Genomic DNA, 24,117 nt, shown 5'->3' with positions numbered 1-24,117 from the left:
GAATTGCATTTATATCCCCTCAACTTTGATAATCATCTCAGCCTTTTTAATAACTTGCAATCTTGTACTAATATAGAGAGGAAGAGGGTATTCATGAAATAAAAATGTCATCTCTATCATGATAGTAAAATTTTAATCCTAACTGTACTGAATTGTTATCAAAATTTGAAAAGCAAGGGAGCTAGGTGAAATTTTTAAAACCTAAAGGGGTATCAGTACAAGTGTCAGAAACCTCAGGGGAAGTTTGTAAAATTATCCCAAAATTAAAAGGGTTAATTACATTTACCTCCCCTGAGGTTTGACCATATTACCAATCAATCTCTGTAATTTGTTCAAATAACGGTCTCACCCTTTGAATGATCAAACATTTAACAAAAACCCCCTTAATGCCAAAAGTGCCCTTATTGAGGCCATGTTGCATTAAAAAAAGAACATATTTTTATTTTATTAACCTTGAAGCAATCCAAAAAAATAGAAAAAAGTTTTTGCTTATTATTTTATAAAAACCATATCTTTGCTTTCATAAATAGTTTTGAATCAATAATTATTTTAAATCTTAAAAATGAATATTAAAAATTAGATAAATTGAAAGAAAAATAAAAAAGAAGAAATTATTTTAAATCCTGAAATATGGTTAAATTGAGGAAAATATGTCTTGTGCTCTCCGCAACATGCCTTGAACCACAAATTCGAACCATACTTGGGGATTTAAAATAATTGCTTCTTTTTTATTTTTCTTTAAATTTATCTAATTTTTAATATTCATTTTTAAGATTTAAAATAATTATTGATTCAAAACTATTTATGGAAGCAAATATATGGTTTTTATAAAATAATAAGTAAAAACTTTTTTCTATTTTTTTGGATTGCTTCAGGGTTAATAAAATAAAAATATGTTCTTTTTTAATGCAACATGGCCTCAATAAGGGCATTTTCGACATTAAAGGGATTTTTGTTAAATGTTTGATCATTCAAAGGGTGAGATTGTTATTTGGACAAATTATAAGAATTGATTGGTAATATGGTCAAATCTTAGGGGAAGTAAATGTAATTAACCCAAATTAAAAAGGCAATCAAACATGGGATGACACATGATTTGTAATTAAATCCCTGTGTTATCCCATTGACCATGGAACAAACAAACCTGAAGTGTGGCAAATAGGGGAAGTTACGAAGTCAAACCAATCAATTAATCTGAGGGACCAAAAAAAAAAAAAAACAGTTGTACTCAGCAAGCTTCCTGGTGGTACCAAACAAGGTTCAGGCGGTTCCCTATTTAAACCCTTCATTTTCAAACACCAAAAATGAACATAAAACCCCAAGAACCGAACAAAATCATAGCCCAGAAAAGGCAAAAAAGAAAAAAAAAAGGTCCAGAATGGAGGAATCGGACATCAAATTCAACGTGATGGTTTCCTTATTCAACTGGATGCAGAAGAGCAAATCCTCGGCGACGAAGCGTTCCAAGTTCCGCAAATTCCTCGATGCTTTCTGCCGGGAACCGGGGGACTATTTCAGCGCCATCCGCCTCATTCTGCCGGTGCTCGACCGCGAGCGCGGTTCGTATGGACTCAAGGAGCACGCGCTTGCCACCTGCCTCATTGACGCCCTCGGCATGTCGCGTGACTCCCCGGACGCCCAACGCCTCCTCAATTGGCGCAAAGGTGGCCCCAAAACAGGCTCCAGCGCCGGCAACTTCTCCCTCGTCGCCTCCGAGGTTTACTTGAACACATAAGTTTTAGTTTTGCCACCCTGCGTTTTGTCTTTGAGTTTGTTTATGAAGGAATTTACTCGGGTTTCAGCAATTTATGGCTGTAGCAATTGCACGAGTTTGTGTAGACACTAAAACAGTAGAAACAATGCTAAATTGGTAGATGGCTATAGTTCATCTGCGAGACCTGCCACATTTTCAAAATTTCTCCGAAGTTATTTCTACCGTTCAGTTGTTGGAATGACAGCATCTTGGCCGTGAATTGCCATCAGAAATTGCGCGCTGCCAAATGGGTGTCACATATGCTTTGGGAGAATTAGTGAAAAGGGCATCATTTGTTTTCAAATAAAAGAAAGAAAACATTAATGGAAATGGCACGCTAGGATGATTGGTAATTATTTATCACTGAGGACATCTGTACTAGTTTTTGAACAAAATGTAGAAAATGCAATCTTATGTACGTGAAAAGAGTACTACATTTTGTAATCTAGTTATTGTAGATGCCATGTAAAATTTTGAAGTCATGGCTTGTTTAGTGATTCACTATCTTAGTCCGCCCGCTTCATAAAACGGGTGCTCTATTTTTGGTGATTTAGGAAACATGTACTGATTTTTGTATGCAGTGTTCTGCTTGATGTGCACCAAAGAAGAATATACATTTTGTACAGATATCAGTGTGGTTTGTTGATTATCAGTTTTGTCTGCAAAATAGGTCTTACAGAGAAGGCAAGGCTTGACTTCTGGCGGGCTGACTTTAAAAGAATTAAATGAACAGCTTGATCGCTTGTCTTCAAGTGAAAATAGGTATGAAAAGATTTTTAGTCTTTAAACATTGTGCATTCAATTTAATTACTGCTTCATGTTTACATGGCATTTGGTTCTTGGAAGAGTTTATAGCTACTTGTACGTCTTACTGTGCTTTTCCCCTTGAGGTAGAAATTGATTTGGCTTTTTCACTTTTAAAAGACTTTGGATATGTCATGCGTGGTGAAGACAGTGTAGAGTAGAAGCTTATGCTAGAGCTTATTTGAGTTGAAAGTCACTGAATATTGAGTTTCTCCAGGTATGCTTATGAACCGAGTTTTTGGACAAATGAAGAATGGCTTTGAACAGGAATAATCTCCACAAGATTTATTGATGTAAGAAAAAAGAAGTAAAAACTGATTTCAATGCAAAAAGCTTCTACAGTTATAGGACTGGATAGTGCTTACTGATAAAAGTGAAGTAAATAATTCTTTGAAAAAGTAATCAGGGAAACTATATTTACAAATGGGGTATTTGTGGTTTAAAAGTAAGTAAAAAGTTGTTGTGAAGCATGGAACCAGCATTCATCAATATTGTAGATTAAAATAATTACCTTATTTAAGGGCGTGAGAATTGGTCCATAGTTCACCTTAGAGGATGTAGAGGTCACATTATTTGGGGGTATACTTGTTTTGCATGGATATATAGAAGTTTAGTGTAAAATCTCTTGAATCTTGGGACACTCACGAATGAATAGGATCTAAATGCAATCTCTCTAGATTATATTCTTCAAAGGTATCTTACTTCCATTTAGTTGATGGCTTTAGCATTGATATTACTATTATCACTTTTGTGCGCTACCTTCATGATGATAAATGGGACATTTCAACTTTGTTGCAACAGAGCAGAGAAAACCGCAGTTCTTTCTGATTTGATCAGGAGAACAAACGCTCAAGAAATGAAGTGGATCATTATGATAATTCTCAAAGGTTTTGCTTTTACTGTTATAATTGAATTTTATAAATAGTTATTTTTTATGATTCAATATGTTAGCTGCTGTCTTCCACAGTCAGTGTTGATTGAATTTTTTTTCTGTTATCTCTACACCCTGTGTATTATACTTTGCTCAGATCTGAAGTTGGGAATTAGTGAAAAAAGCATTTTTCATGAATTCCATCCGGATGCGGAGGACTTGTTCAATGTCACATGTGATTTGAAACTAGTTTGTGAAAAACTGAGGGACCGAAGTCAACGACACAAGCGTCAGGTTAGATTCTAATCTTGGGAGAACCCTTTGTCCCAATTCTTTCATTTCATATGTAGTTGATACATGGTGCAGCATGTTGTGGTCTTTTATAGCTTCAGACTGGTTAGTTCATCTTCTTTGTATCAAGCTGCTGATGGTACCATCAGATCTTCTTTTATCATGTGGATATGTAAAAAGGATTCATTGGTTCTTTCCTTTCTCGTTTTCATGTGAACTGGAAATAACTATGGGTGCAAATACTTGTTTCTGTTTGCATGTGCTTGTTTTATTTGTTCTTGTATCTTTCTTAGTAATATTAAAAGAATTTGCTATATTAGCTAAACATTTTTGTTTTTCTTTTTTGAAGGACATAGAAGTTGGAAAACCTGTGCGCCCTCAGCTAGCACTAAGGGTTAGCAATGCTAGTGCTGCATGGAAAAAGGTCGCTTTTCAATACTTGGCAAATATTTAGAACAGAAATGTTTATGCATTAGGGTTTGCTCAATGCTCAAATGCCCAGATATCTGACAATCGTTTCTCAACCTTTTTTTATGTCTTAAGATAGATTTTCCTTCTTACTTTTCTGTATTTCTTCTGTTATTGCAATCTAATCTTTTAATTTTTCTAACTTTGTGAATTTTGTTTGGTATTGTTTTCTCCAACAGCTTCATGGGAAGGAAGTTGTTGTCGAATGCAAATTTGATGGTGATCGCATCCAAATTCATAAAAATAACTCGGAAATACGTTTCTTTTCTAGGTAATTTATCCTGGTGGGTTTGTACTCCTTCTTTTCATTGGTTTAAACTTAACGGCTTCTGGCAGTTTTGAAGTTTTAGGCTTAGTTTGGGAGTTTAGGAGAGGAGAAAAGAAAAGAAGGGATAAGTTACTAAAGAAAAGAAAAGATATGGTTTTTTTTTTTCTTAAGTTGATTGGGAGTTTTGGAAAGAAAAGAAATGGTTTTGGACATTTGCTATTATAATTTTGTAGGTTAACATTTTATGGGTAAGGTTCGCATTTTAAGAAAGTTTACAAAGTTTAAGTTGAACTTTTCTTCCACTTTTGGAGAGAAATTTTTTTTTTCCCATTTCCTTCCGTTTTGTTTTGTTTTCCTTCAAGTTAAAGCTCTCCACAAGTATCCTTAGGATTTTATTGTCTTACAGTTAAAAATAAAACAGATGTTCTGTATGGTAGTTTTGTCTTATTGGATTACACACATTTCTATTAAGCACAGTGTGATGGAGACTGCCTCAGTCCCTAGGATCAATAAGTGTTGAGCTTTTTGCATTTCCTTCTTTCCATGTTGAGCAAATGACATTGAAAAGTGCCATCTGAACAGGCCAATAATGTCCATTTTTGTAAGTTTCAGGTAAATATCATTGATGTTTATTTTTATCCCTATGCAGAAGTTTTCTTGATCATCCAGAGTATGAACATGCAATGTCAGACATCATTGCAAAGAACATTCTGGTTGACAGGTATGAAAAGCTCCGAAGAGTCTATATCCTACTGTTCCATCATTTCATATTACCTTGTGTATCATTGTTTGCTTGTTGCACACATGGACCCATTTGTTATTACATTGCTGCTACTTTGATTATCAGAGAGAGGTTACGGTGATGCTTTTTGAACTTTCAGGAACAATGATCTGTGGAATGAAAAATGTGTGTGTGTGTATATACATATATATATTTATATATATGTATATTAAAATTATTCTCCATCTTGTAGATTATATTTGTTAGTGTTATATCATCTAAATATGTTAGTGGCCATTTTCTGTTCTTTTTGAAAAGAACTCGTAAGAATATTTTCACCTGCATCTGTGATTGTGAAATGTGAAGGCCTTCATTATTAGTTAAGTGAGCCATCAAAGAGAAAACCCAAAAAAGAAAAAAAAAGTATTTTTTCAAAGTGCCATCTTTTTCCTTCACAGAATATCTATTGTTATGTGCATTTCTGAGTAGTTTTTTTTTTTTTTTGGGTCAAAAGTCATTCATTTATATCATCAATATCTTTGATACATACAAAGACATGTACATACTAGCTGGAAACTGCCAGATAATCACTTTGTGCAGCCATAGAGGTCCACACAGGGAAGCTATTCTTCCACCTAGTTTCGTTAATAAGGTTAGTGGCGAATTTCTGCGTAGTTACTGTACTAGAACAATAATAACATACCTGTTAATGCAAAAAGTAGGTATTGAGTAACTGTTGCTTTTGTGCTTCTTCTAATGGTGGGGCTGTGTTATTGGTTGATTTCTTGAGATATGCAGATGAGTTGTATAAAATTGGCAAAACACAGCAGTTGTCCATGTACTGATAATTGTACAAACTGTTCAGCAATTCATCTCCATTCCCTTTTTCTACTCTTATGAAAATGACGAAGCAATTTCAAGAAACTGTCTAATTGTTGATGAGAAAGTAAAGGAATATCTAGACTTTGGCCTATGATTATGTGGTTTTGAGAGTCTACAATTTGAATTGCTATGCTAACAAGGATCACGAGCTGGATATGTTGCCTTGATTATATGAGGTTCAAACATCGTGAAAGCTAACATATTTTGGCTGAGATTTGTGGGATATGAAGTGTGATTTGCTGCCTTTTAGAAGCTTTTAAAAAAAAGTATCTGTAATGGTCTCCATCAAATGGTTAATTATGCAGATGGTCAATGATCTTCTCATGAAGTTTAAAGTACGGAGGAATAAAAACCACTTGTTGAAGTTGATGTGCTGATCTTTAAGTTGGATTTTAGATCATTGCTAGGAGAGAAGCATTTTGCAGTTCTTTCTTTGTGTCTGTCTTTTACTTAGTTCTCAGGCTGTATGGTCTGTCAAATAAAAGGGGCACAAAGTTCAGGATTTGAGGGTTTTTTGCTTATACGAGTCGGTTGTAGAGAAAGAATTGTCTTCTTTTAAGAACAGTGGAAGCACCTCAGCAGAAATGAACAAGAATTTCGTTTTGGCAACCAGTTATTGGTTTTTGGTGACCAATTATTGATTTTCTTACCAGGTGACAGAAAGTTCCAAACTAGTGTACAGATTATCAGTGTTCTGAGTTGTTAAAAGGCCAATTTTGGAGGTTTAACTTTGATAATAGGTATTTTGGGAGGAAAACATCTAGTCACCGTATTATGAGTGACCAACTAGTATTTATAGGAGTACAAATCTAACTAACTATTTACAAGAATACCCTTACTAATTTATTATCTACAAGGACATTTATATTCTCTTAACAAACTTCTATGCAACATTTGCCGTCGCCTATCACGATTTGACTTGCTATTTAGGTATTGTAGACATTGTTTGTCATGCTCAAATGGATTCTCTTTGTTGTGAATTCTATGGCTTTAGTTTGGATACCAAGTGAATTTTTTTTTTAAATGATAGTTTATGGTTGGATTATTATTACTATAGTTGGCACTAAAGGTGACACAAGATGTTTTTGTTTGGTTGCTTTAAGGACCTTTCAGCTTATTCTCTCAGTCATTCTTGTTCAACCATCCATTTACTATGGGAATTTGTATCTTGGACTGTACTGTAGTTTACAACTCCTTTTCCACGTTTTATGAGTTTCATGAAATCACTTTTGTACAGATTAGTTGGATACAATTCAGTATTGACTCCCCACTCTGTTCAGGTGTATTCTTGATGGTGAAATGTTGGTCTGGGATACATCTGAAAACCGTTTTGCAGATTTTGGTTCCAATCAGGGAATAGGTACATGTTATGGGTGGTACTTTTTTCCCTGTCATGTCACCATTTTATGACTCCTCTAAGACATGCTGAGTGAACTTTTTTCTTCTTTAATTTCTTCACCTTCTGCAGCAAAGGCAGCAAAGGAGGGACTTGATAGTGATCGGCAGGTACCTTTTTGAAAATCTCGTTCTAAAATAACATAATCGAGAAATTGTTGTCATTTGGTTTACGTACTCTCTTCTGATGCAGATGTGCTGTATCCTTAGTTGTGAGTGAGTTCTGTAGTAAAAGAGATTAGAGCTGGTATGTTCTTGAGGTAATATCATATAAGTCAGGGAATACAAATGTTTGAGCAGCTAAAGTGCTTATCTATCGTTTTGTGTTATTTCGGATATGAATGTGGATTTCCTTTACATGAACTCTGGGTAGATGTTGCTTTTGACATTCTATACGTGGGAGATACCAGTGTTATACACCAAACTTTAGCAGAACGCCATGATCTTCTGCGCAAGGTTGTCAAGTCCATAAAAGGTCGATTGGAAATTTTGGTTCCTAATGGTGGTCTTAACGCAAGTCGCTCTCCTGGTAAACATTTTATTGAATATCACCTGTTCTTGCACTTAGCACGGCTAACATGTGGCATTTTTTTGGTTACCCTGTTAGATACAAGAAGGATGTTAAAGTTTAAATTTCATTCCATATATTGTTGCTTTTGTAGCACGCATCACGCCATTGTTGAGTGTTGTTTGCTTGTTTATGAACTTTTTTGGTATGAAGCTGATAATGCTGGTCCAACTGGGGTTGCTACAGGGAAGTGGCCAAGGATTTACCCCAAGCATAATGATGTTCTTGTGTTTTAGTTTTCCACTTGTTCCTTTCATGGTTTTGTAACCTGTAATCACAGCATGATGACTCATATCTCTTCCTAGTTTCTTGTATAAATGGTTATGAAATTAGTTATTTGCCTATTTCATGATTTCGATTCATCTTCAGTTGGCAAGGTTTCCTTTGAAGCTACCAATAGTGGGTTTTAATGTTTTTCAGGTAGTTTTCCATATAAATAATTTGAAATTACTGTAACCTTTACATGTTGTGTGGTTGCTATGCACCAATTTAGGCTACCGATTAGTTAAGACTCTGCATAAATCTAGAGGGTGACTTTTGCTAGTATACATGTGGTAATTTGGTGTACTGCTTTCATAACACATCTGGCTATATAATCTAGGGTACAATTCACCTGGTCAGCTGATATGTGGAGATTGAGTAGAAGTAAGAATTTAGTAGCTATGGTGGTTAACATGTCATAGAGTGTGGCTGTCTTCCTTTCCAAGTGATCATTGCAACGATTTTTCTTCTTCTTAGAATTTAGTAGCTATGGTGGTTAACATGTCATAGAGTGCGGCTGTCTTCCTTTCCAAGTGATCATTGCAACGATTTTGCTTCTTCTTAGTCTTTAGTTTTTTCTTTATTTTTTTAAAATTCTTTCTCTGTACTATTTTTCTGTGATTATTTAAGTTGTTGCAGTGCAATAAAAAAATTATTCACAGAAAAGAGGCTGAACTAAGTATGAAAGCTGTTTGGCACCTGTATTTGGATTCCTCGTCATCAAATGGAAGTTTCGTATAGATTAGTTTAAAGCAACTGCCTCGAGAGCAGCAGTTAGCTTTCAAAAATGTTTCTTTAGTTGGGAACTGTTCACTAGTTTTTGATTTCTCTTCTGCTCTTTTTCATGCTGTATAGGTGAGCCATGTTGGTCCTTTGTAGCTCGTAGCCTTGACGAAGTCGAGAAGTTTTTTAAAGACACCATCGAGAATAGGTCAGTGGCTTTCGTCTTCCTTTTTTTTAAAATAATAATGTTTTTGCATTTAAATACTTAATTGTTTGAAAGATAGTTAGATTCAAGGCATAAGCTTGACATCGGCCATCAACTCTTGGCAATTTTTGCTGTTAGTTTGATGCTATTGTGAGCCCTGGGATCCACGTACACGGTACTTCCTGATGCCTAACCACAAACTGATTGTTTTTTTGCGGAAGGCATTATTTGTTTAGTCATTTATTTATGTATTGACCATCACTTTGTCCGGAGTAGCATTTTCAAGTGTGAATTGGTTAGCTTTTTGTTGATATAAATGCTGTCAAAGTGTCAAACCCCTGCTTGAAGTTGGTAGCAAGCTTGCAATACCATACTAACACAAATTAATTCTGCTATTTGACAAAAATACACTGAATTGATCTTGTGTTGTTTAAGTTGAATGACTATGGAAAAAGCATGACATGATAGAATTTGCTAGTATCCAATTGGGAAAAAAATTATAGGGAGAATTGGAGATATGGGAATAGTAAGAGTTGTAATTTGGGGTGGGTGTAATTTTTGAGAAGTACGCAAGAAGGGAATTGATTGATTTTTGCTGAATTGTGAAAATAAGTAATTTCCACACAAAATTACCAAAGTAGCCAAAATGAATGCCTCCTTCCACCATTAGTCCACCACAGGCACTGCCACTACCAATGCCTTCCTCCACCAAAAAGAATGCATCCAACGTTCTTGCACGGTTGATGGGCCTCATTTCTTCCTAAAATCTGCCTTTTCCTTTCTTTTCTGCTTTCGTCGCGGCAACAGCTTCTGCCTCCTGCTGTTCCCCAAAAAAATTCCCAACCCCTTTTTCCCTCGAATCTCCTTTTCACTCTGAAAGATCCACTCATAGAGTCTGATTAGACACTGACAGCTCAAACATGCATATAGATCTAGAGAACCTACAATTAACAATAACATGGAGGCCAGCATCTTGAGATGTGCTTGTCAAAGTCCGAGGTCAGTGCGACCTTGGCTACTTTTTCTTCTCTCTACTGGATAATCTCAACAGCATCACCCACGGTGCAGTCCAGCTCAGAATCAAGTCCTTGTCCTCATTGTATTGTTGTTCGGAAGATTGCCCCCTGCCTAGTCCCATTTTGCCCTGCTAATGGTCCAAAATTCTCACATATTTCTTCGGGAAAACTAGCCCTGGTTTTTAAGGAATGTGAGGTGGCTTTGTTGTGAAGGAAGGTGGTGGTTGTGGTGGTGCAATGGAGGTGGTTGTGGTGTAAGGGCTGATTTTGTGTATTTTGGTAATCCTGTTTGAAGTTTATTATTTTTCTGATTTAGTAAATAGTAAGTAAATACCTTCTTACAAATTTATCAGAAGTTACACCCACACCCCACCCCCAATTATCAACTCGTCTCATTCTCATATTTCGAAATCTTCAAAATTTACTTTGAGAAGCCTTTGTAAGTAATGAACTCCATGTCTGTATTTTCATATAATAACATCCGAGATGGATGTTAGAGTTGCATTCCCTAAATAGAAACTAATACTTAGCAAGATTTCTTGTAAAAATGCTTAAGAGAAGGCCCGTATTTACTAATTGAATGTAAGTTACGTTGAGGATGGAGCAGGTGTCAAGGAAAATTTCATCATGTTGAAGTGAGAGTCCAAGAGACAACAAAATTGCTGGCAGCTACAACCGGGAACTTAATCATTAAACGTGATAGGCTAGAAAAAATGAACATTAAATGTGATAGGCTAGGAAAAGTGAAAAGGAATCTGAACAGTGAATGATAACTTGAGTAAAGATTAACATATGGTCACAGATAAGCGAACCAGACCGGTAAGCAAACCAGTTAACTGTTTTGCGGGTTAACCGGTTCAACTAGGTGATTCAACGGTTCACTGTCTTTTAAAAAAATATATAAGTAATTGTTGGTATTGGTTATTATCTAGGTGAGGTTGATTGTTATAAGTTACACGGTCATTTATTGGATTTAGCATATGGTTTCAACAGATTTAACTTCTTCCTTCAGTCTTAGAATCTCTAGACATATGAAAATCCTGGATGATGCTTTTTCGTATTTGGTTTATCTCTCTCGGAGTTCGTCTGGAAACGAGCTTTCTGTGTCTTGCACTTTCTAACGTATAAGATCTTTTGACTATTTAGGGATGAAGGAATCGTCCTAAAAGATCTTGCTTCCAAATGGGAGCCAAGTGATCGGAGTGGAAAGTGGCTTAAGTTGAAGCCCGAGTATGTTAGAGCTGGTTCTGACTTAGATGTCCTCATTATAGGTAAGAAGTAATTCCTTTCTAAGTTCAGCTTATGCAAGCAATCATGTCTTGTTTAACGAAGATGATTTATTATTTCCTTTCAACAGGAGGCTACTATGGTTCTGGACGTCGTGGAGGGGAAGTAAGATTCTGCCTATCCCTTCGATGCATCTGAATCTCTTGGTTAATTACTAAACTATGCTTTCTATGTTATTTTGTCATAAAGGTAGCGCAGTTTTTGGTAGGACTTGCAGAGCGTCCAATGCCAAATACCCATCCTAGGCGGTAAGAATTCTGTCATTTTTTCAGGCTGAATTAACACCATGCTTCAGTTTTCCTTCCTATGGATCCAATTTTCTGCTGTTCATGGTTTGCTATCTTGCCTTTAACCATCTTTCAAGATGTTAAGCATTTGTGGACTTTTTTCACATGGCTTGTTTTAACTTTATGATTTCAGTACATCTTCTGTTGTTCCATTTTCCTGTTTGATTAAGTGATATATTTCTTTTCCATATGATTAAATGAATGAACTTTATACATTAGCCCTTTTTGGATGATCATTTAAGTCTCACCTGCATTTAAGGGTCATAGGGGGTCATGTGATGTATAGCAACTTGAGAGTCACAAATATGCATGAGGCGAAAATGGCTAGTTTTCGTACAGAGTTCCACCATATTTTAATCCAATTTGGCAAAGAAACTTCTTGTTTCTGTTACTTAAAGCTGTTTGGCAAAATTCTTGGTTATAGTGGTGATTTGCATGGTTATGGTGCTGAAAATATGAATGAATTAAATCAAAGTTTTGGTGCATTTCTTTCTCATATAAAGTCTAATCTGTTGATGTTGGTCATGTGTTGCTGATGTTTGTACTATTGGAAGTAGTTTTGCTTTATCTACATAAAATAAGTGTTAAAGATTCTCATTTTAGCTTTATGCTGCAGATTCATTTCGTTTTGTCGTGTTGGTACGGGACTTTCTGATGAGGAGCTTGATATAGTTGTTACAAAATTAAAACCTTATTTCAGGTAATATATAAATGACAAGATCTTAACCCCTAAGATTTCTATGCCAAAACTACATGACTTGCTATTTGATGGTTGAAGATTGTGGTGAACCTGTGACACAGCAAACCTTTGCTGAAATGGGAAGGAAAAACTTTTCAAAATGGATTCTCATGTCTCACTGCGTTATAATCTTAATTTGATTGCCAAAGCATTTTCTGATGGTTATCGTTGTTAATGTTCAGAAAATTAGGGTACTTGGCCTAAAACAACAACTGAGTATTTGCTGGAATTTGTGTGAAATAGTTAACTAAAATTTGTCACAAGAATCCTGCCTAAAATTCTTTGGGTTCATATGCTTATGGTAAGGTTGCTTTGAGCTGAAAAGTCCATGTGCATTTCATAAATGTTTTCTATCTTTAAAATTGGAAGTTTGTGTGAGAATTAATGGGTTGACAAAAATTTTGCCTCCTAAGGAGAGTCCAGAATCCCTTCAAACTATTTGAAAGCATGAAAATTTTGAACCTACCCTCAAAGGAAAAACACATTTCTGCTGAAGCTGTAACTATTTGGAATCTGTAACAATTAACAACAGAATAGTTAAGAATTTCTACCTAGACTTTGAATCTAAAGCGTGTAAGGACACCCTAAAATAAATTGTAAATGCAATGCTTCTAGCATGAATTTAAAAAGCAAAGCAACTGATTTTGTGAAGATACAGTTGCATGATTCTGTGGCAAGTTCAAATTTGTTATTCAGCTAATTTTGCCTGGACCAAGTTTCTTTTCTAACTTGCTTGGATGGAAATTACTCTCGTTAGGCCATTGAACTTAGATTTCCTGCAATAAGTTGTCTGCTTTATCATTTTTGTTGTTACTTTCTCATAATACACAATTTGAGGGTGAGGACTCAATAGCAAAATAATTAGCAGTGGACTGTTTCAGGTGCAATTGACTTGTACTCTTTAATTTAAAGGTTTATGAATTTTTGTATATGGTCTCACTAACACAAGATCTCCTCTTGAAGGAAATATGAATACCCAAAGAAGGCGGCACCAAGCTTTTATCAAGTTACTAATAATTCGAAAGAGAGGCCAGATGTTTGGATTGAAAGTCCAGAGAAGTAAACACTTTTATACCAAATTATGATCATAACTGGCACTTATCATGTAGATCTTTTCTAAACCTTTCCTTATACCATGTAGATCAGTTATTGTTTCGATTACTAGTGATATTCGGACCATAAAATCTGAGGTAAGAAGCTAGTAATTTCCTTGGTTATATTTATTTCATTTTCTTGTCTACATATTAGTTGCTCCTTTATGATTAGATCTTGGGGGAAGTTAGAGAAATTTTTTTTTTTTAAAAATTTCTGCAACTTGTTTCTGTTGTTCTTATCCCTTGCAATTCTATAGTGTTGAAATTTTCAAGTTGGGCACATATTTCATTGCAAGAAGGGCTCTGGTGGTTAAAAATAATGGTTGGCATGTAGAAGTCACATTTATCCAGGACAATGTAGGCAGTCATGTTGGAAGAACATACATAAGAACCAAGAGAGAAGAAGGAAAATTAGAGTCTTAATGTTTTCCTTAAGGTATTTATTCTGTTGGTTGCTAAAATTTACACTACAATATCACATATTGATGCTTTTTGATATTGTGTGTGTTTTTTGTGGTAATAATTCCCCATAAAATCCTTGCAGAAGATAAAATCCTTTTAGAGCAATTCTTTTCAGATGAGGATGCTCCATAACCCAAACCCCTGTGAACACCACTAACCTCAGATGCTTCCAGATCCATTGACTAGCTGACAACCCCTTCTATCTCCACCCTGTGCCTGCTCTTGTTAATTATGTTTTCTTCTCCTAGAGAAGTAGCACAGATTGAGCAGATGTCTGATTTTTGGTGGCTATAACAAAGAAAAGAGGTAGAAACAGAGGTTAGTTGCTGTACCTGAAAGTTTGGAAATACTTGAAGTACTTGATTGATGGTGAATAGAGGAGAGGTGCCTTGTTGAGATGGTTGATATGGACGATTTAATACTGTAAGGTGAAGCCTTAGAAGAAACTTCTGGGGGTTTACACACGAAGATTAACTTCAAAAACCTTATTTTCTTAGGTAGCTTATACGATGCAGGTTGATTATGCATTTGCATTGATTTGTGAACCTGCAAAAGATAGTAGTGAAAGTTATGGGGTTGATGAATGACTTATCTTTCAAGGTATTTGCTGCACCATACAGCCTGAGATTTCCACGGATTGATCGAGTAAGATTTGACAAGCCTTGGCATGAATGCCTTGATGTGCATAGTAAGTAGATAATAACTGTTCAATTGTTTCTATTCTAGCTTGTTAAGTCGGTGTTTCTTTTATCGTAAATGTTTGTCATTTGCTCATTTGTCAAATTTTTCATACTTTTAATTGTAGCTTTTGTGAAGTTAGTTCATTCCAGCAACGGTACCACACAAAGAGGGGAAGCTTATGGAGATTCACAGGATCATAAACCCAAGCGCATGAAGTCAGCCAAAAAAGGGGAGAAGAATCTTTCAGTTGTTCCTTCTCATTTCATCCAGACTGATGTTTCCACTGTAAAGAGTGAAACGCTTATATTTGCAAAAATGATGTTCTGTATCCTTCGTCATTTACTTCTGACAATTATTTAGTTTCTAGCATGGCCTAACTTATGCACCCATTTCACATACTAGCGTAATATGTCATCTTTTATTTTGCTTCTTGTTTCTCCATGCTAGTTGATAAGGTATTTTGGACTGCCTTTTCTGTTTTAGAGCACTTATCATTACAAATTGCTTCTGAAGTTCATCTTGCCTAGAATGTTTTCTCCCATCATTTGGTGGATGAGGCATCAGAAATTGCATTTCTGCTATACAAAATTCACATGAATTTCTATAGCGGATATCTTGTGAATTTTGTTGGTCAATTAGAATTCGTTTGCCTAAGTTCTGGGAATACAGGTAAACCATTTGAAGCATCAGGGCTTTTTGTTATGTGAAATTCCTAAGCGGCCGATTTCTTGACATTCCTAACATCCATAAGACTTTGCTAATGTTCCTTCATCTCATTCCGTGGATCTGTTGCACAAAATGGTGGTGGAGAATGGGGGCAATTTCTCAATGAATTTGAATAACTCAGTCACACACTGTATTGCAGCTGAAAGTAGAGGTTCTCTCTCTTCCTCTCTCTTACTTTCGTACCTACAAACATTGAAAGTTTTACGTTGAATAGAAATGTGTTGCAGGAATCAAGTTTCAGGCAGCAAAGCTTCATGGTGATGTTATTCATTATTCTTGGCTTCTCGATTGCTGTTTGCAGAAGAAGCTCCTTCCCTTACAGCCAAAGTTAGCTTTCAACTCTTAAGTTTGTATTTATGTCAGTCATTATGCTCCATTTTAACTGTTTATTTATATCCTTAAAAGGTACTTTCTTTATCTTTCTGAACGCACGAAGAGAAAGTTAGAGGAAGAAATTGACCAATTCTCTGACTCTTACTATGTGGATGTTGATATTACAGATCTCAGACAGGTATCATCAAATTGAAGTTTGTCTTTTTTAAGCCTTCTATGGACTATAGCTCCTAACTCTTGTGGAAAAATATGAAAAGGCTAGCAATGCAGTCTTCAACGCTTCAGCAACATCATGGGTCCCAGTTACCATTGTTGTCACTAATCAGTTTCTTGATTTATTCTGTTTTGAAGCTTTTGAGCAACATTGATCGAAGAGAGCATCCGAAGAGGATTGACTATTACAAAAAGAAATATTGTCCAAAGGAGGAATGGGCTCGTTTTCTTGGTTGCTGCTTTTACTTTTACTTTCCAGCGCAGTCTATGTAAGATGCTTCCATTTTTTATATAATTCAAGAATGATGCGGAAATTGTAGTTGATGTGGATTTAATCTCTCAGTACATGTGTCTAGAATTAACTTGGAGTGGAAAGTCCTAGTGGAACTTGCATTGAGGAGATTGAAGGTTGCAGTTTCTTTTGGTGGTGGCAGAATTAGTGATGATCTTTCTCATGCTACCCATGTAATCGTCTTGTCTGGGCCAGAATTAACTGTGGACTTCAATTTGCTATTTAGTAGGTAAGCTAGAAAAATAATATATTCTCTAATTTATACAATTTTATAAACTGTTATATTGTCGTCTGTCCCAGTTGCTGAGATTTCGAGTTTTGCAACTGTAACAATGCTTTGTCATTTCCAAATCCAGGGATGTGTGAAATTAATCACAAGTGATAGTTGGGTTTTTTGGTAACAACCAAATCCAGGAATGTGTGAAATTAATTACAAGTGATAATTGGGTTTTTGGAATTAGCTGCTTTAATTGGAATCCAAAGTAAGGTCTATCACCATTAACATCTTGGCTTTGATCTAATTGGTGAATGGATGATAAGTTTTCTGGATTGCCTTAATAAGAGTATCTGTTACTGAGGGGTAAAATGCTAGCAAAAATCTGAGAATGTTAGTTTCCAAAGAATAAGATTGATTGGAGTTGATTGATTAAAACTAATATTGGTTGTCATGCTTTGGAAACAATAGAATATTGCACTCTTGTGTTCCCACTTTGTCCCTGAGATGCATGGTTAAAGTGTGTCTGATGCATTGCTATATTTATGGTGTGGAGACAATGAAAAGACATGGCCCACACCTAATCAAAAGGCTCAAAACTTTTCTTGGTTTGGTGAAACACACGCTCCATTCATTAGCATGAGTTGTATATATATATATATATATTTTGTCAATTGTCATCCCTACTCCTACTCCTACTCTAACTAGGGGGAGGCCCAACTGAGCCTATGGGGGACCGATGGGGACAGAACCACCACCGGACCAGACGGATGCATTACGCACCCGTCTGGATTTGAAGCAGCGCCACAAGAGTGGCATTTTGGTGGGAGGGCTTAAGGGCTTGCCTCCCACCCGACCAAAGCCTTAAGGGCTTGGTGGTGGCCACCAGCCCAAGAGCTGGTGGTTTAGCATGAGTTGTATATCATGCACCAAATTTGTGTCTCTTGTTTTGCTTGTAAAAGTCTTGTTCGGACCCACAAGGGTAGAAACTAATATTTTGTAAGAAACTAATATTTTTATGCAAGGGTAGAGCTAAGAAATAGATGACAAATTTCTTTGTTATTTTTGGTAAGGTGACAATATTTTGGGACAAACCAAAGTAGAAAGCATAATACTTTCAATGGGACGGAGGGAGTGTAAATTATGCTTGCAATGTTCACCAATTATTAAGTGGCCTCTTTAGCTCTTATAACATTTCTGAGCAAATTCAAGTATGTATTGTTGACAAGGCTCTATTTATTGCCTATTTTTAGTTATGTGTTGGTGCTATCTTGGATAAAATATAATAATTCTCCTACTTTTTATGATGGTCAGATTATCAGCTGAGAAGCATCTTCTACTTAGTCAAGGGTTGCATGTTGTTTCTTCTCAGTGGTTGGAGGACTGCATTGAGAAGGACCAGAAATTGTCAGAGGAGAGTTACAGTCTGAAGCCCAACATGCAAGAATGGATATTGGAGAGGTAAGTGGTTTACATATATTTACTATGTGCTGCATAGGTGCTGCATATTTTTTTTGCTGAATTAGCAAGGGCCTCACTATTGTTGCTTTGATGCTCTAAATCAATAGAAATTTGACATGATGTAAATGGTTATTGGTTGTACTTGCATGTGATGGACAGCATGGCCATCGAAGTAAGGATAAATAGTTCTATAACAATATGCTTTAACTTCATTCATGTTATAGAGGTAACGTTTTTCCTCCATCAACATTTCGAATCTTGTGATTGCTATGAGGTAATATTTTATTCAAAAACATACTAAGCCTCATGCAAAATGGCTGTTCAGTCTATTTGGTAATATCCATAGCATGTTTCTAATTATATTTGAAAAGCTAATTAGTTGTTCAGGACCTAATAACATATAACAATTTTTAGGTCGACTAGAACTATGCCATGTGGAAATGCATGACATAAATACTGCAACCTCTTACCTTATCACTTTTTTGCAATTTGTGGTTCAAAAAAAAAAAAAAAAAAAAGCTTTTGGAAAGTTTTTGCAAGAATGACGAAAAAACATTGATGGTTGGCTAGAGATCTTTATATTGCTCTACACTGCTAATTATAAAATATTTACTTCTGGATATATTTTATGTACTTTTTTAAAATTTTCTTCTTTCCCTGGACAAATAGAGACATGAGTTTTCTTTATTTGGCCCCAAAAGAATATTTTCTTTCCTGAAACCAGAATATGAATACCTAAATCAAATGTTTTCATTGTTTTTGTTGTTAAGAGGCTTATATAGAAACTTGCCTGAATCTTTCAAAAAAACAAAAAAAAATTTGCCTGAAGCAAGACCTTATGGGTCATATATGTGCAAGCATGGCTGTTTCTGCATTGATGGCAACAGAGAAAATGAAAGATTAGATGGTTTTTTGAAAAGGTTGTAGTCACAACATTGCATAGGCTGCATTAGATCATTGTGGAGCTAAGTGTAAATATATTTCTATGTTGGAAAAATTATCTGAACTCAAAAGATATAGTAGAATTGTTATACAGAAAAAGCAGCACAGCTGTTAATTTTAATGTGTTTGATTACCACTGTCAGTTTTTTAGTGAACTGAGGGGAAGAAATGTTCTTATCATGATATCTAGGAGAATTGCATCTTTTTGTTTGAAGTTTCCTGGTGTCCTTTTTCCCTTTCTTTTTTTGGGTTTCAACAGGAGGGATTTGGGGCTCCTTATTTCCTTGACTTCCTTCAGAGCTTTTACTATTTGTTTCACTGCATATAGGATACAGGTCCAAATGTGGTGTTCGGTTATGGACTTTTCTGCTGCTTCTGGTTTTCACTGTTCTAAGTCACTGACGCGAAAAAATGGGAAGTTTATGGGGCAATTTGATTGTTCCTAGTGTTGCACTTCTAAGTATTGAACCTTTTCAGTGTTTGTGATCCCATATAAGCTGACTATTGCTTTGGTGTATGACACTGCGAGTCTAACAAAGATAAGGCTGGTATTTGCTGCATTGGCCTAGCTAAGGGAGCGCTGCATTTATAGGTTCTGCTAATTCGGAAATAGCAGTTTTTCGTAATTCTCTTATCACGCTTTTGGTTAAATTTAGTTTTTATCCTTCAGCGAATCTTGTTTTGATTATCCCACACATCAGTATCAGTTGAAGGAAATTGAGTTACCTTGGTGCTTGATTCAAAACATTTTGAACCATAAATACCCATCCAAAATGGGAAGTTCTTTTAGAGATAGACATGATTATTTACTTTTGTAGCATTCATCAAATCATCAACTATAGAAGATGCATTACACTTCTGTCTTTATTCTCGGTTGTGTAGCTGAGTGTAAACGTTCCTTTGAAAAGCCTTATGGTGCTTATTGCCAATTGTCCCCATTGCTAATGTACTCTTCTAACAATGATTTATGTTTCATTTTTTAGCCAAGAAATCCACCCTTATCTGCATCAGTTTTAGAATTTCGCTGTTACTAATTTAAAACATTATGGTGCTGGCCCTGCAGTGAGCTGAATCTGGACAAGTGGTCTAGTTTGGATAAGGCAGAAGAGCATAATACACCAGTATCTAAAGAATATGGAACTACGACAATTCGTCAAGCTACAACCAACAAACCTAGAGTTGTTACCTTGCCTAAGAAAGAAAGAAGGACAAAAAGAGGAAGATCCAGTGGAACCAATAAAACTAGAGGGAAAACTGTGGTCAACCAGCCACGAAGGGTAAGAGCACGTGGAGGAAAGCCTGCAAAAATAAATGAAGATGAATCAGATGGAAGTGGCTCTTCAGCTAATTTGACCTTTCAGAAAGAATCTGTTGTCCAAACAGGAAATAGTGAAAGCGGTGGGTTGATTGGCAAGCAGAGTCCAACAAAAGAGCATCTGATGATAGAAGATAGCGAATTATCACAAAAAGGGAAAACAATTGAACAATATCCTGAAGATCAAAGCGGAGATGGGATAAGAGTTGTTGAAGATAATGGAATGGGATCAGGCAACAGAAATGGTACTGAAGAGAATGAGAAGCTAGAGCAGATGGTTGATCCTGTTCAAGCCATGTTAATGCACATGATTCCAAGCCTTGGAAATAGTAAGGCTAAAAGTGAGGATCGGGTCATTCGAGATGAAACGTTACCAATAGAAAGCCGAAAGACCAGGGGCACAGATCCTGCTTTTGCAGATGAAGGATCCTCCCTGGATCCTAACCCAAAGCCAGAAAAGAAAAGGAAGGTTAGCTATAAGGATGTGGCTGGGGAGCTGCTCAAGGACTGGTAATTGGTAGAAGACCTAAAACTTCTGTGTATTGCTGGTTTGGCATATATTGCTGCTGTACACCAAACATGTAAATGGAGTCATGCATATAACATTGAAATTAAGGTATGCAATCAAACTAATATTAGCTTCTGGTGATAATTTTTTCATCACTTAGCCCCCTATCCTAATCCAGCTAACATAAAATGACTATTTTACCTCATGTAAGAATACCAACTGAAACAGGAACACACAGATAAACTAACATGAAATGTAAGGAGAAATCCTTTGCTTTTTTGATGATGTCCAATATTAATGTTGTGCCCTTCTTCCTCTACTGGTCGTTGGTGTGTTTTACCTTTTTCCTTTGAGAAGAACCATGGAAGGCTCAAATATAAAACCAACACGGGGATCGTCAAACGTTTGCAATTTTTTTAGTCCCCCTTTTTCTTTTATTGTTTGTCATGAATTGATCATTTGAGATGCAAGTGGTATTTTTCTAATTACATTCCTCAAACCTTTATGTGTTCAGACCCAAATTGGTAGGACTAAGTCTTTTTGACTAAAGTAGAAAAGCCAAAAGACCATTTGCAATTATGGGTACTCCGCTGAGTACCTAATTGCATACGCGGCTATATGGACTCAACCCCTGAATCTTGATGTTCATGAAAATTAGCACAACACAGAATCCATAGAATGAGAAAACGGTTGCTCTGGTGAGCAACCGTTCCAGCCCCGGATCTGAATAAGAATATCATGGAATGAGAATATCATGGATTTGAAATGATTCAGACAGACAGAATATAGACAGAATCTCATAGATTTGAAATGATTCAGACAAACATTTAAACAAATAGTGTGGGACTTTCTTGGCAAGTGCGTATATTTTTGACTACTTTTTAATGTACTTTCAGGGGTGGAGCTAGAAAGGAAATTCAGTGGGGACAAAGCTAGTATATGAAACTTTACTAATTACAATATAAAAAAATTTGTTTAACTAACAATGTACACCAAAAGTTAACAATATGATACAAATATCTCTCAAATTGCAAATTCCTAATAAATGATTCTTCCCCTTCTCCTCTCACAACCCTAATAAATTTCCTCTAGATTTTTGTTAAGATGAAATAAAAAATGAACAATGTTTGTGAGTTCTTTTCAAATAGGTTTGTGTACCGGGAGCACATTGGAATAGATAAAGAAGAAGAATAAATGCAAATTGAATCTTTTTCCTTGTTGAGAGAAGGTGGTGTCATTTATTTTAAATATTGTTAAATTGTTTGACTATAGAGACATATAACAAAGTGTACAGTTGTAACCGTAAAATAATGACAAATTATAAAATAAAAACTAGATATTGGGATGGAAAAAAATATGAAGAACTATAATATTTTGATAGATACAAGTGCTAATGGGAAGTATATATCTTATAGATTGGTTGAGTAATTACTTATTTATCAATTATAAGATCCTTATCAATATACTAATTTTAATGGAGAAACCCATGAAATAAGAGAGAGGCCGTAGAAACAGAAATAGAATTAACTGGCAATCGAATTCCTATTAGACTTCTAGTTAAAAATGAAGGATTTAATGAGATTTTGGAAATAATGTTAGCAACTAATTTCTTAGAAACAGTATCTCCTTATTCTATAAATATTAATGGTATTCTTCTTACATACAATGATAAAAAAAATATATGTTGAACAAAAATGACAAATCAATAGAGTATTTATATACTTATTGAAATAACCAATAAAGATTATATACACTACGACTTTGGATTTTGTTGAAGGGTAGTGAGGGTAATTTCATGTAAGTGTGGGGATAAACCTATAATTTCATGCATATATAGAGATTTTGGTGGGGACAATTCTCTAATACTTAAATTTTGTTGAGAGATAGTGGGGCCAACTTTGTTTACGTGTGAGGGCAAAACTATAATTTTATATATAGAGACGGAGATTTTAGTAGGGGTAATGGAGGCAAATAGTGGGGGTAATTTTATTTAAGTGTCAGGGAAAAAGTACAATTTTATAAATAGATATGGAGATTTTGATAGTGTCTATGGCAGTTAAAAAAACAAAAATTTACATGTTTTGAGATTTGGGAAGAGAAGGAAAAGCAAACTTTGATTGCTGCTACCGAAATGAAATTAAAAAAGAAACAGAAAAGAAGAAAGGTTTGAATTGCTTACTCTCCTCCCACTTTTTTGAAAAAAGGAAGTTTTCCATGGGATATTGTTCATTATGAAAAACTGAAAATGATCTTAAAAGCTTAATCATGAGATTTGTAGCTTGTGTCGAACTTAGTTGTCTCAAGGGCATGTGAGTTGTGATTATCTTAGTTTAATTGCAAAGGTTAGGTTTTTGTGATTATTTAACTAAAGATTGTATTATGTATTGATCTTGGTTAGCTTGTTTATTTCTTTTGGGGCAATTGCCTGTAAATTGATTCTCATATATCACAAAATTGGCATGTAGTTCAATTAACCATGAAGTTGATTTTTAAAGAATTGCTTCCTCAATTTCTGTCGAAGTGTGTCATAGTTTTTTTTTTTTTCTTTTTGCTTCTTTTTTTTGTTAAATGGATAAACACATGTTTTTTTTTTTTTTGTACATGTCCTCCCCCCTCCCCCCCCCCCCCCCCGGCCGAATATTTCACACATGTTTGCTACTTAAGGATAAAAAAGCTGGAATAGCTACTCAATAGCTGCAGTAGGACATAAACTTTCATTTTGGACCAAGAAGAAAGGGAAACTTCTCAAACGGGCATGGAGGTGAAATCAACTCCATAGCCGTGAAGAGTAGAGGGAATTATCTTGGTGGTACAGCTCAAAAATTTCATGTATTATGGATGGATCGCGGAAATAAGGTGTCTGTGAGTGGGGTTACATTTCAGTTTTTCTGGAATTGCAAATGAATATAAGACATGAGAATGGATCCACATGTGAGAATCCATCTCAATTTGACGTCAAAAGTTTTAGAAATACGGTGTGGGATGAGTTTGACATCTAAAGTATGTAATCAAGTGTGAAATAGAGTACAGAGGAGAAAATAACAGATTCATCAACTTGTAAGGTATGAGAAAAAATTTATTGAATTCTGATAGCAAAAAATATTTAACTTCCATAATCGAAGAAAGGTAGAAAAAGGAAGAAGAAGAAAGGGCACTCGTAGAGATCTTGCGTGATTATATGTGATAACAGTTGTTCAGACAATGATGGAGTTAATTAATAGTGATTAGGACACGAGAATTCCCAACACAGTATTGCAATATAATAATCCAAGCTTTATATTACTTTTAAGCACTGAAATGGAGACAATAGCAAATGCAATAATCCACAGTGCACAAC

General features: G+C 35.5%; 1 protein-coding gene across 4 annotated transcripts; it reads left to right on the top strand.

Annotated features, from left to right (window-relative positions):
* Positions 1-1,231: 1,231 nt before the first annotated feature.
* LOC113692785 (DNA ligase 4) lies at positions 1,232-20,932 on the top strand. Of its 4 annotated transcripts, none has more exons than XM_027211343.2 (27): positions 1,232-1,717; positions 2,424-2,515; positions 3,359-3,444; positions 3,586-3,722; positions 4,069-4,143; positions 4,367-4,458; positions 5,105-5,176; positions 7,339-7,418; positions 7,527-7,564; positions 7,647-7,653; positions 7,827-7,982; positions 9,138-9,213; positions 11,373-11,497; positions 11,584-11,618; positions 11,703-11,761; positions 12,417-12,500; positions 13,503-13,598; positions 13,681-13,729; positions 14,696-14,783; positions 14,901-15,101; positions 15,528-15,653; positions 15,730-15,829; positions 15,908-16,013; positions 16,187-16,317; positions 16,405-16,569; positions 17,869-18,015; positions 19,286-20,063. In XM_027211343.2, the coding sequence occupies exons 1-27, from the start codon at positions 1,379-1,381 to the stop codon at positions 19,401-19,403; spliced, it is 2,880 nt and encodes a 959-aa protein (XP_027067144.1). In that variant the 5' UTR covers positions 1,232-1,378; the 3' UTR covers positions 19,404-20,063. The 4 variants fall into 4 exon arrangements, with proteins under 4 accessions (XP_027067144.1, XP_027067142.1, XP_027067141.1 ...); XM_027211341.2 differs by having other exon boundaries at positions 1,238-1,717; positions 14,916-15,101; positions 20,021-20,932; XM_027211340.2 differs by having other exon boundaries at positions 1,239-1,717; positions 20,021-20,932.
* Positions 20,933-24,117: the final 3,185 nt, after the last annotated feature.

Source organism: Coffea arabica, chromosome 6c, assembly GCF_036785885.1.
Source record: "Coffea arabica cultivar ET-39 chromosome 6c, Coffea Arabica ET-39 HiFi, whole genome shotgun sequence".
In the NCBI taxonomy this organism is placed as follows: domain Eukaryota; kingdom Viridiplantae; phylum Streptophyta; class Magnoliopsida; order Gentianales; family Rubiaceae; genus Coffea; species Coffea arabica.
The sequence above is the reverse complement of the archived record's forward strand: the minus strand, read 5'-3'. Positions and strand labels throughout refer to the sequence as shown.